General features: G+C 36.7%; 1 protein-coding gene across 1 annotated transcript in view; it reads left to right on the forward strand.

The window, feature by feature from the left end:
• Window positions 1-12,842, forward strand: part of side-II (sidestep II transmembrane protein) — a 544,775-nt gene that overhangs the window by 333,468 nt on the left and 198,465 nt on the right. Inside the window, exon 4 of the mRNA XM_073081158.1 lies at window positions 7,472-7,680. Coding sequence (XP_072937259.1) covers window positions 7,472-7,680 — 209 coding nt within the window. The remainder of the gene's footprint in view (window positions 1-7,471; window positions 7,681-12,842) is intronic.

Below are 12,842 nucleotides of genomic sequence, written 5' to 3' on the forward strand. Positions count from 1 at the left end.
TATTACACCAGAAAATAGACAAGAAGGAAACAAAACCCGTTAAAATTGTTGTGTTTTTATATTAGAAGTAGTTCTATGTGAGAGCGAAATTTCATTACTTAGATTTTTTTGTATAGATTAATGTTTTATTATTTTGTTTTCAACAAACAATTAATTTCAAAATATATACGGAAGCATCAGCTTATGAGCTGATATTAAACAATCTCGTCATTACTAAAAATGTAATAATAACGCGAAGTAAATATTTAATATTACCGTTGTTTGTCGTCATTAAAATTGGGCAATCTGCTGCCGACTCTGAAATAAAATAATGATTTTAGTTAGATATTAAAAGATACATACATTTGAAGGTGGTAGAACCCTTTGTGGTTCGACTCCGGCGGCACCACCGCCACACCTATTTCTACCTAATACAGCAGTGTTAGGCGCGGCTGTGTTCCGGTTTGAAGGGTGTGGTAAGGGAGACAGACTTTTCCTAGGCGTTCCAGCTTAGTTCTCAGGGGTAGCAGCGCATCTGTGGCCGACCTCAGGTAGGAATATCTAATCCTATCTGAGGTTGATAACAGATGTCCATGGCATGCTCGTCTGCTAATTCTATATTATAAAAAAAAATACATTCTTATTAATATTATAAATCCGAAAGTAACTCTGTCTGTCTGTCTTTCTGTCTGTCTGTCTGTCTGTCTGTCTGGTTGTCTCTTCTTCACGCCCAAACCTCTGAACCGATTTTAATGAAATTTTGTACAAAGATAGTCTGAGACCCTAATATCAGAGAATCGACATAGGATAGTTTTTATCCCGGAAATCCCACGGGAACTAGGGATGTGCGATCTAAGATCGATTAATCGGAGAATCGATCTTTTGGACCCAAAATATCGATTATTTTAATCGATATTAGTAGGGATTGAATCGTAAATATGCATTTGATCAAGTGATGATCTTTAGCAAAGTTAAGGTATGAATTTTCAGTTTTATGTATGTTAGTATGTTATATTATTTTCTTTTAAACGCGGGCGTAGCCGCGGGCAAAAACTAGTTTTAATATAAAACATGTAAATAAATGTATAAAAAACAGGGCTCCTTAAGTTAACATTTATAGCATTACATATGACATTACAAATAATAAATAAAACTTCCCTAAAATCCACATAAACATACGCACGTCTCTATCTTTTTAATATGTTTATTTGATCGTTTCTCGCGACAGTAAAAACAATGTCTGTCATCATTACTTCCGGGAAGGCAATCTGCGTGAAAATAAAAGGTCTTTGCGAACAGCATAACCTACGGCGGTATATTTTACTGCGGTAATCCCTTTTATGATTATGCAGTCGCTGGTGTAGGGTTCCGGTGAAAGTAGCTTAAACCCTTTACATAAATAGAAATACAGTGAATGGTACTTAACAATAGTAAATGCATGGAGAACCTTGGAAAACACGCCGCTACCCATATTCTCTCTCTGTGTCGATCTCAAGTAGGACTCTAATCTTATCTATAATAGATGATACATCTCCATGGACGGCATTGATCACTTACCGTCAGGTGGACTACGCTCGGTGGCTACTTCTAGATTATAAAAAATACAAGTCTCACCAGTGTTATTTCACCTGCTTTTACCTGCTAAGAAACGTGTTTTCGTAATTGTTTAATTTTATCTACACTTTAGAAATACAACAGAGAAGACAATACATACGGAACTTATAACCATGTTCGAGGCAGCGCTTACTGGCGTTTCGCTGGTTTTTGAATTTTCCGCGTAAACGCGTTGAATCACGGGGCGTGTGAGGTTTATGATGAATGGGAGGGGCGCCGTTAATATGGGTCTTGTTTATTTTAATGGCGGCCGCGGTCCCCGAAACTAACACCCTTGAAACCGAGGTTGAGTATTTAAAACTTGAGCATTTATGGGGGTTGGGGTCACAATGGACCCTCAAGTCCCGTTGTGATGAATGGGACCGTATTTTGCGTGAATATTTTGTAAGATGATGCTGAAAAATTGTGTGTTCTTGGCTGCTTTGTTATGCTAGAATAATTATAATGATACTTATTCATTAAGCTACGAATTAGGATTAGTTTCATAAAAACGTTACTATTGCATGATGATATTATTGAAAACAAATGTTATTTAATTATTTCAGAATTATGCATTTTTTTCGATTATTTCATAAGGTATATTTATCCATAAACAATATTATAATACTATAAAAAGAAAGAGAAGTGAACAAACAGAAGTGAACAAAATACCTAAGAGAGCTAAATCTCTATATCTATTTACCTGGATTCAAAACTTAATATACTTTTCTTTTATTATTAGCACTACCAAGGTTATCTTAATGTCATTATAAATAATGTTTAAATAAAATTACAGTCTACAAGGAAATCGCGAGTCGTCTATTCGGCCGTTTATTAAATTCCAGATATCTGATGTTAAATTTGAATTCTTGCTGTCCGAAGCACTCGGAAAATTATAGCGGCCAACGAGATTATTTACGAGAGGCATCTTTGTAAACGATAAAAACATCCGAAAATTGTTTTTATTACGCTAATTTCTGTTGAAAAAGCTCAGCGGGGAGGTGGAGCGAGTTTATTAAAATCAAGAGAAAGTGCTCAATTTTTCTCCAAACCAGCTTCGCATAAAAAATTAAGAGTTCGTGATGAAAAATAGACGTTTTCTATTGATTTAAGAGGATTACCGGTGTCTCGGGGCGCGGAATTTAATCTCGACTAAACTGTGTTTCAGATTTTTTGTATCGGTACTGTTTTTCTTCTTGACTTGATCTCTTTTTAAGCCGCTTTGAGGTTACGCCCGTTTAGTGATTGTGTAATGCGTGCCACATTCATAAAAAACAATATTTAATTTTAGAAAATAAATATTTTTGCTTAATCGGAAAAGCCACATTCGAAAAAGACAACAATCGTTCATTCATTCATTTTATTCATATTCATTCATTCATAATATTAATATTTTTATTATTATTGTTGAGGAGCTTCTTGTAATAAATTTCTGTATTTTTAAAAATCTTAATATCCAAAGAAAACACATATCCTAATAAAGTTATAATATTATGATTGTAATACATCAGAGGGTGTATCACAAACACAAATATGTGGTTTTCTAATCAAATCTCCCAAACCTCGAAATCGTGGGAGAATTTAAGTAAGACGCAGAGCACACTTCATCATAATACCGCATTCACCTCGAGGGTTACTTTGACTATAATTACACAATTTAGATATGTATCCACCGAATTATTCAATCGGGCTTAATTAACGAAGCAGTCTAAATTCTAATTAGCAATTTGAATATTTATCAGATATAATCACGTATTTGTACGAGTTAGTTGGATTCGGTAATTTTGAAATATTTTATTTTGTACAAAAATAATAAATAAGTAGTTCCATTGTATTTTGAGTTTTGATAAGAAAAATATGCAGAGAAACATACATGAAAATTAGGTTATAAGTATAACAAGCCTGTGGTCGATTTGAAGATGTTTATTACCACGATTTTTATTACCACATTTCACATATTTATCATGCAATGAAAGCAGCAAATAAGCATGCAATCCACCCGATGGCAAATGCCCATGGATATCTCTAACCAACTCCATATATAACAGGGGTTCTACCTGAAGCCATAGCTGCCACCGCTGAGAGTGATGAGAAGATGGTTGCCTCATAAGTACCTCAGCCGGCATCCCCACACTCTTCCAGCAAAACGTAAAACCTGCTTCACGCTCTTAGATAATTATGGCTTAATTATCTAAGTTCATGCTAGATAAGTGAGGCGGTGTAACCTCCCCAGTCGAATCATACATATCCTAAAACCTTTTCATATCTATTTCTGATCTAAAATAATAAAGAAATACTACGTGAGCTCAATTGCAGAGGTGTGGTTGCTTCGCACGACTAAGTTGCCTAAGTTTTAGACTAGCCTCACATTAATATGTCTGCTTTATATGATATCATACAAGTTTAGATCATATCTTGTTTTAGTTTATATTAATTTAAGTCCTTGAGCGTAATTAAATGTCTCACGTAAAGTTTCCAAAATGATTTCAATCATATGTATGTTGCGTATGACTATACGAGTAAGAATAGAGAATTAATATTAAGGCATGATAAAGAAGGTGGTAGAACACTTTGTGGTTCGACTCCGGTGGCACTTCCGCCACGGCCTCATAACAGAAGCGTTAAGCGGTACTTTGATTTGGTTTGAAGGGTGTGGTAAGGGAGATCTATTCTTCCGAGCCGTTCCAGGTTAGTCTTCAGGAGTAGCGGCGCATCTGTGGCCGACCTCAGATCATACAGGAAAATCTTATCCTATATGGGATCGACTACAGATGTCCATGGGCAGCAGTAGTCACTTATCATCAGGTGGACTGTACGTTCGTCTGCTACTCCTATATAAAAAAGATCATGCCATAGAATTTGCTCGATTTTTGGAAGCAAAAAAATGTTTTCAATCACTGCACAAGTCGGAGTTCCTAAGCTCCCTCTTGCCGTCGCCGCGGATTCGCACCTACGCTTTCGATCTATTTTAAATCCCTCACAAGATCCTCAGTGACGTGTGCCGTTCGTCACGAGCCCTGCGCAAGGTGGCAGAGTGTTGGAAAACAAAATATTACCTTGTTTTTTTGACGTTATGATGTGTGAATTTATTTACGAACGAGCGTCCGTAAAAACATTTTTTTCGTTTTTTTACACATATTTTTTTTATATATATTTGGGACACGAAAATAAGTTACTACTACGTCATAATATTTTTTGTGACTCTTCCTTTCAAATCCCTTAGTACTTAGTATATATGTACCCGTGGATAACTTCACAAGTTAACGTTTAAGGTGTTGCACCTTCTTTTACTTTACTTGAAATCAGGTAAAAAGATAAATCCAATGTTATTAATTAATATGAAAAATGTACCACAGCTTTTATGTCTCAGTTGACAGTGCTAAAGACTTTTCTCTGTCTGTGATGTATGCTGATACTGAATCAGGTGTACGCTCTATCGCTTTTCAGTGACTATATAGTGCGTGAACGATTGTAATATTAAATGGCAGACATTAAGGTCCATCAATACACATCACGCCGCACAATAGTGATAGGCACCGCGTCATGACACACGTGATAACGAGCATTGTTCGCGAGTCGCTATCAGCCTCCAACTTACTCTTACTGCGCTGTAAAAGTTCATTGTACTGGCCGTATTGTGTTAGGCTTGACGGGAATGTTTTATAGCGTTTTGAGTAATAGTTACATGTAGGCTCTACATACGTATACATAAGATTTAATGTTTCAGAATATTTCGTAGATTCCTATAGATACAATTGTAGTCAATTGCAAATAGGGTTAAGGTAACTGATTTAATTTTTTTCATCCTCTACCTATTACAGTCCCATTGCTGAGTATGGTATCCTCTTAGAGTGAGAAGAGTTTAGCCCATATCCTTAGGCAGTGTTACTACATTTTTAATGCGGACCGAACTATACTTTAAAAAATCACATGGCATTGGTAGGCCGAGTTTCTAGCTAGAAGGCTATAACTGGGTCCTGGAAGCTCCTAATTCCAACACTTCTTACGAGTAGATTATACAAAAACTACACCCACAGTAACTGTAACCTTATTTAACGTATGTAATACATTTCAAATGCAGCAATATGTCGCGCGTCGCGGCGGCGTGCGGTTTGCGGCGACGCCGTCAGTGCCGCCGACGGCTACCACGCTCGCTTCCGATAAATACTATTATACCTTTTTATAATTTTATAATACATTTTTCTACATTGATTTATAACTGATTTGTACATTTAAAGTAGACGATTCATTAAAAGTATTGTTTAAAAAACAAATTCCTTATAAATTAACAAAAAGCTGATTTTAGATAAGTTCACAAATATTAAACCCTGAAAAACCTAAATTTATCATTCGCTATCACAAACTTATATTATCTACAGTAAAATCAGTGAGACTGTGACAAAGTATAGTAAAAGTGAAGTATACATGTAATATATTTGAAATTTTATTTAATAAAAGAATTTACATTTTTAAACAAAAGCAACTAAATCTCTAAACCTTTTTCATAGACTCACCGTGAAACTCCAGGGACTATGAATTTTAATTGTATTTAAATCTTGTTGCCCTACAAAATATTCCCGCCGACGCCGCTTTAAAATACTAGATATAGTAGCACAGTGTTAATGTATATGAAGACTTATAACGTTGAAATTAAAAATACATAATTGACTTCGGTGTCTAAAAGAAAACAAAAAAATTAAGCCTATAAATAAGTTAACCTTCTAAAATTATAAACATCCACCGCGTTCAAGATTAAATTGTACAGTATTTAATTTAAAGTAATAAATTTAATTTAAAATAAGCTGAAAACTTTAGTAACAACTAAATTAGTAATCGTACACCACAGAGTGAATCTTCACAGTTCTTAATTAAATGAACAAGTTTGGGATGGAATTAGAACGGCGTAATTTATTAAATTGTTTGTTGCTGCATTCGGGATAGTTTTAAGTGAATTAGTTTCATTGTGTCACTCCAAATCACATGAGTTTCTGTCTTTTTTGCGCTTTAATTAATCAGAGCTATATCTGAAATACCAAGCGACTTAGAGTAGTGCCAGTACCTGTGTTCTCATGAATATCATTAGTGCTGACTAAGGGATTAAATTAAGAGATGTGTCGTAGTGTTTTCTCAAGTATTCATTCTACTATTTCAATCGCTATAACCTGTGTTTTAAATGAAAACTAATAGAAACAGAGTAAATTCCGCAATATCATCGTATTCCTAGTCATTTTGTTTGGTAGAAGCCCGGTAGAACCAATATGGTTCAACGGGTTGTGTACCACCGCTGCACTAATTTCTAACGTGAAACTCTTCAGAAATGTCAGTGACGACTGATTTACATTAGAGGCGATCATAATAGTCCTCAGGAGTAGCAACATCAATGATCAGCTTCAGGTAGAACCACTGCTCTGTATGGATTAGATACAGACGGGCAGCAGTGACAACTTAACATCCGGTGGATTGATGCTCATTTACTGCATATAATAATTAGCCAAGTGAAAGTCGAACTTGCACACGGAGGGTTCATTACCACCAACATTTTCATTTTTTTTATTTTTAGTATGTTATGAACTGTCTACCTGTTACGGTTCATTAGTAAAAGTGATAAACGTCAAGAAATATCGGTTTCTTGCATGGCGACCCCCATTTATTTTCAACTTTTTGATGTTTAGTATTTGTTATTATAGCGACCACCTTTATACATACTCTTAAAAATTTAAAGTGTTTATCTATTACGGTTCAGTAGATAGAGCCCTGTGACAGACAGAGAGACAGCGGAGTCTTAGTAATAGGGTTCCGTTTTTACCCTTTGGGTACGGAACCCTAAAAACAAAACCTGTCATTCCTGCATCCAACTTATACTTCGATACTGGTCCTAACATGCTATACATTGTTGCAGCTTCGACGTCCGCGGCAAGCATCTATCAGAAGCGCGGCACTGGTCCGCGCCCGAGGTGTTCGGTCCGCGCGCGCACTTCAACACGTCGCCGCCGCCCGCCGCGCTGCTGGTGCGCGACGTGAAGCGCCGCGACGAGGGCGTCTACCGCTGCCGGGTCGACTTCCGCAACACGCAGACCACCAGCTTCAGATACAATCTCACTGTTGTTGGTAAGCTAGCTTCGTTAAAGTACTTCCAATGTACACACGTATAACACTGCCTAATAATTTTAGTAGAATTTAATGACACATTTTCATACATAACTACGTTTCGCACAGACAAAATACAGACCATTAGTTATAGTGTAATGCTGGAATTTAGCTGCATCGATCCAACTTAGTCCTAAGGGGTAACAAGTGCTTCTAATCTGTAGATCGTAGGAATAATAGACTAAAGCTAAACTTTTGTTCGTATTGACTGACACGTATTCATGGACTAAAGTGTAAGCTTGAGAATATTTAAGAGGATTTATCTGCCTAATAAGGCAGTGATACCCTAGTGGTTTAGAAACTCAGCCTCTCGAACGAGGCGTCCGAGGTTGAAACCTTAGGCATGCACCTATGATTTTTCAAAGTAATGTGCATATTAGAAATCAATTATCACTTGCTTAAAACGGTAAAGGGAAACATCGTGAGGAAACCTGCATACCTGAGAGATTTATATGAAAAAAAAACTCAAAAGTATGTGAAGTCTACCAATACGTACTTGGCCAGTGCGGTGGACTATGGCCTAATCCTTCACATTCTGAGAGAAGACCAGTACCCAGCACTGGGAGTTGATCAATAATAGGTTGATCACAACCTGCCTAATATGAAAAATGAATCTTACAATACAAGTGGCTGTACAATTAATTTATCATCGTGGCCAATTAATGAGTCCACAAAAGGAGAGCCCTCATTTCTTACTTCAGATTTCCTCCTCTCACTCAAGGTTAGATCACTATCTTACTGTACTACGAGTATAATTATATAGCACAATACCTCTCCACTTCAATTTACCTGTAGCTAATTAAAAATTCAGTGGAAAGCAAACCGTACTCCGGTCGGAGCTGACAAAGTAAATTAATTAACTGTAAGCGACTCACCGGCCAATGAATATGGAGCACCTTAAGACATCTCACTAAATGTTCCGGGGGGAACTCAGTGATTGGACAACAAATAAAGTGCCAACGATGATAAAAAATAAGGTTATTGACAAAATAAGTAATTAATGTGCATATTGTGGTTGCTTCACACGGTTATATAAATCAAAAACCGTGTGAAGCCGTGATTCCTTTGAATTGCAATTCATTGAAGTGAAAAACAGTTTTGTAAATAACGTGCGCTGAATAAAAATATTTTGGTGTAGGTACCCTGATCAGATTGAATAATTATCACTGGCAATGTAATCGAATAATAGTAGAATTACATTACAAACCTGAATGATTTCTTAAAAAGCATCATTCAAAAGGAAAAGTAAGACTTAAAGACAGCATGTATTTCAACAAAAGACGCGAAAATAAGCTGCATATAGTATTGTTGCATTGCCTAAAAAAATCGATTGAGGAGACTCCATCGATTTGCCTAATGCCAATGCCAAGTCAAAAAGAGTAAGAGCGGTGACCTTAAATTGAAATGTCGTGCAAATGCTAATGGCTTCCATTCCTCGCACCTTGCTGAAGGTGAGAGGTGCAGATAAACTAAATGCCACCTTTGGCGCCAGCAGATAGTCGTTATCGAGTGGAAGTTAAGCGGCTTTGCGGGAATCGTAATGGGGTGCCGCAAAAACACCTCTCAAAGTTTCGGAATGTTAGTTCATATTACGGTATCTCATGGTGTTTCGATACACGGTCCAATTTAGTTTTTATATACAAGTAGCAAACGAGCATGCAGTCCATCTGATGGTATACGGCTTCTGCCACTCATAACAAGACAAGATTAAAGTCCTACTAAGGTCGGCCCTAAATACGCTACTACCCCAAAGGACTAAGTTAGAGAGTCTCGGATAAGTCATCTGTTATTGATAATTGTTTAATTAAAGATAGACTATTAAAATAGAGTTCAAAGATTCCGTTACATACATACATACAACCCAAGCTAATAAAAGCGTGGTAAAAATAAAAAAAATACGTCTTTCATTTAATTGGGTAATTCACTTTAAAATATAATAGAACAGTAGTCGAGTTACGTCAATGCACAACCTTGGATGGAATTTTCAAAAGCACAACTGTTCAAAAGGCGAGATATGAGACTTAAAGTCAGCAAAAACTAGCATCATAAAGCATTCTCATAATAAACTATTCGTTATTATGCTCGCGTACAGCATTATTCAATTCTACGTGTCAAATTGAAGGAAATAATTTCAGAGAGTGGTCTTTAACCTGAAGCATTCCATTGAAGCTCTCCATACATTGTATATTATGCTCATTACTGCTTGAAAACAGGTTTGGTGCGCTGAATCTCATAATATCCGCATGGAGAAACTAATCACTTACGGACATTGCGGGCGCATTAGAATATTGCCGCTCCGCGTACGCTGCTAGTACGATGCAACCGTTGTATCTATGTATGACCGCCGCCGGCGACTTTGTTTGCGTATGTGAAGTACATTTTATGTCATTTTTATGGCTTTTCACATCGCTTGTGTTAAATATATTTTCATGATGAATACATTCTTATATTAACACTCTTGGACTGAAAAATAAAAACATGAAATATGTGTGAATTATTTTCATGTTACAATATTGTATTGCGTATGTAACAAAAGTGTATTCAATCCATTCAGAATATCAAAATCTCTCATATAATAACATTTAACAGCTTAAAACAAAATATTTTTTCTCTTAAAATTCATAGTATAATTATCTATTCTGTTCATGACAACACATGTCATAAGCGAAATAGCTATTAGCACACGAGCATTTGTGTCCACCTTTAATTAATAGATTGACATAATGCTTATTATAAAGATTTTGTAGGTGACAGTACCAATTGTGATTCGACTCCCGAGGCAACACCTCCATACATATTTCTGCCTAATATTAGCAGTGTTAGGGGAACCGTAGTTACTCGAGGCGTTCCAACTTATGCCTCTATGCCTTTCCGTTAAACTCTTTAAACCAGGGGCGCTTGACACGGATAAAATAAGACTGAAATAGGCATGACTCCTGGTGTTCTACCACTACTATCTTACACGTAAATTATGAGCATACCAAAAGCACAATGGCTGTCTTGCCTATAAAAAGGATGATAAGGATACTAAAGCAGCGACAACAATCTAAACAATATAAAATTTAAGTTAAAATTAATAAGATAAAAATATACAAACCATGCTCAATTGACAAAGCACGAACATGTTTCTGAAAGATTCAGAATACATTTCAATCCACATATTTTTATTGAATTCCATCTGCTGACAATGACGGATTCCGTCCTTGTCACAGATAGCGGTGTACACAAAGTGGATTATCTCGACAGAGTTCTTTGAAAGCAACGAATGCTTGGCAAGTTTCGCGCGGTGAAAGCCGAGCGTGTATTGTTTGAGGAAAGTAATGTAATACCAACAGCGCTCAATCACTTCACGCGAAATGTCACGCGGTCGTGCGAAGCCGTTTATGTGCGGCGCCATTTCAAACAGTGATTTAGTAGCCGAGATATCCTTACGCGTATTCCCTTTGCTATTTCAACGCGTACTCTATTTTCTCTTATCATCCGTCCCGCAACAAAACCCACAATTCGAAATTTCTCTTACACTTTACTAACTCAATATTATTAACCACACACATAGATAATAAATGAAAGTTGAAATGGTTTCACAAAGGAGATGATTCTAAATAATTACAAGTAGCAATTTTTCAGATTACTTCATTGAAAGGGAGGATTAATGTGAAATCCTGTTCAAATTAATTTTAACTTTGAAACTTTTGTAGCAAATCTCGCATTTTTGCAAGAATTTCTGACTTGATATTTATCTTCGCTTTAAACTCTCTTTGACGGACCCAATCTCTTGACATAAGCAAGCACTTTTAGGTTTTAGCAGTTCCAATATTGAATTAACAAAATTGAGCCGAAAATCAAACTTGGAATTATTTGGGTGATTTCCGACATTTACGGCAGCAATAAATACTCCGTCGTAATTAACATTATTGTATTTTCGTCAACGAGTCGGCCGCCGTAATGAGTAGCATCCCGATTGCGTTCCCCGCGGGCTCGTGTAATTACGCCCTGGACATTCCGCACATTAATTGGATCATTCCCTTTTAAAACAACGTCGGTGCGACGGCCCGCCCTCCTCGCCGACGCTCTTTTATTGAAATTCGATCACTCAGTTTACTACAGAGCCATTCAATTTCGTCTACTTTAAATTCGTCGCCCGTTTCCAGGCCGATTCTTCTCCCTGAGAGTGTTACGCTAGTGTAGTGTTGCTCGATTTCACGGTAAGTTTACTAGGCTTGTTTGTCCGACGCCCGGCCTTCGATTGCCGTACCATGAAATGTCTCTCCTTCACTCAATCGAGTTTTAAACTTTAAATCACTTTCAAAGGCTATCAAAGATGCCGATCTCGGACGAACCGTGGGATCTGATTATCACTTTGTTGTCTTTCTATTAAACGGGAAGGATTCCTTCGCTTCGTTCAATTTTTAATGCAAATACCTCGCTTGTCATTATAGGACGTACTTTCATTACAGATATTAGAAGTTTGATTGTTAAGTTGATCCAATTAAGATAACGAATATAAGACACCTGCCTGAGGTATCTTGAGGTATGAAACAACAACAAGTTGCACAAGTTCTGCTCAATTTGTATTAATAGGATCCCGTCACGTCGTGGCTGTCAGCGGAGATAGGAGAAATTCAATAATAACACAATAAACAATATATTACAGTGGATCTAATTAAGTTTGCCGTTGAATATCATGATATGATCAAAGACAGTTCAATAATTAGAGAATAATATTGACACGGCTGTAAAGAGCCTATTCAATCAGTTTCGGGAAGCGATGCTTTGTGTTAGGTTCAAACGTTAACGACGTAGATACGTAGAGATTATGTGATGTAACACAAATATGTGCGTTAAATATGGTTACATGTAATGAACATACGTCAAGGATTTCCTTATCTCTCGATGCATACCTCTTCTGATCTGATTGTACCAACAGCATTTTTTACCAGTGTTAATAAAAATGAAATAAATGTCAAAAAAAACACAACCCCATTCAGCAGTCGGCGCGTCGAGTTAATTTGTCTTACGCGCTATAGATAAATTCGCACTATTTTTACACAAAACAGTTAATGGTTCGGGGCCGGAATTAGAGGCCAAAGTTAGATTGGACGAGCCCGCTGTGTCGAATGTAA

The sequence above is a fragment of the Epargyreus clarus genome, unplaced genomic scaffold (genome assembly GCF_041222505.1).
Source record: "Epargyreus clarus isolate Ecla_fem2 unplaced genomic scaffold, WU_Ecla_fem_2.2 ptg000015l, whole genome shotgun sequence".
Lineage (NCBI taxonomy): Eukaryota > Metazoa > Arthropoda > Insecta > Lepidoptera > Hesperiidae > Epargyreus > Epargyreus clarus.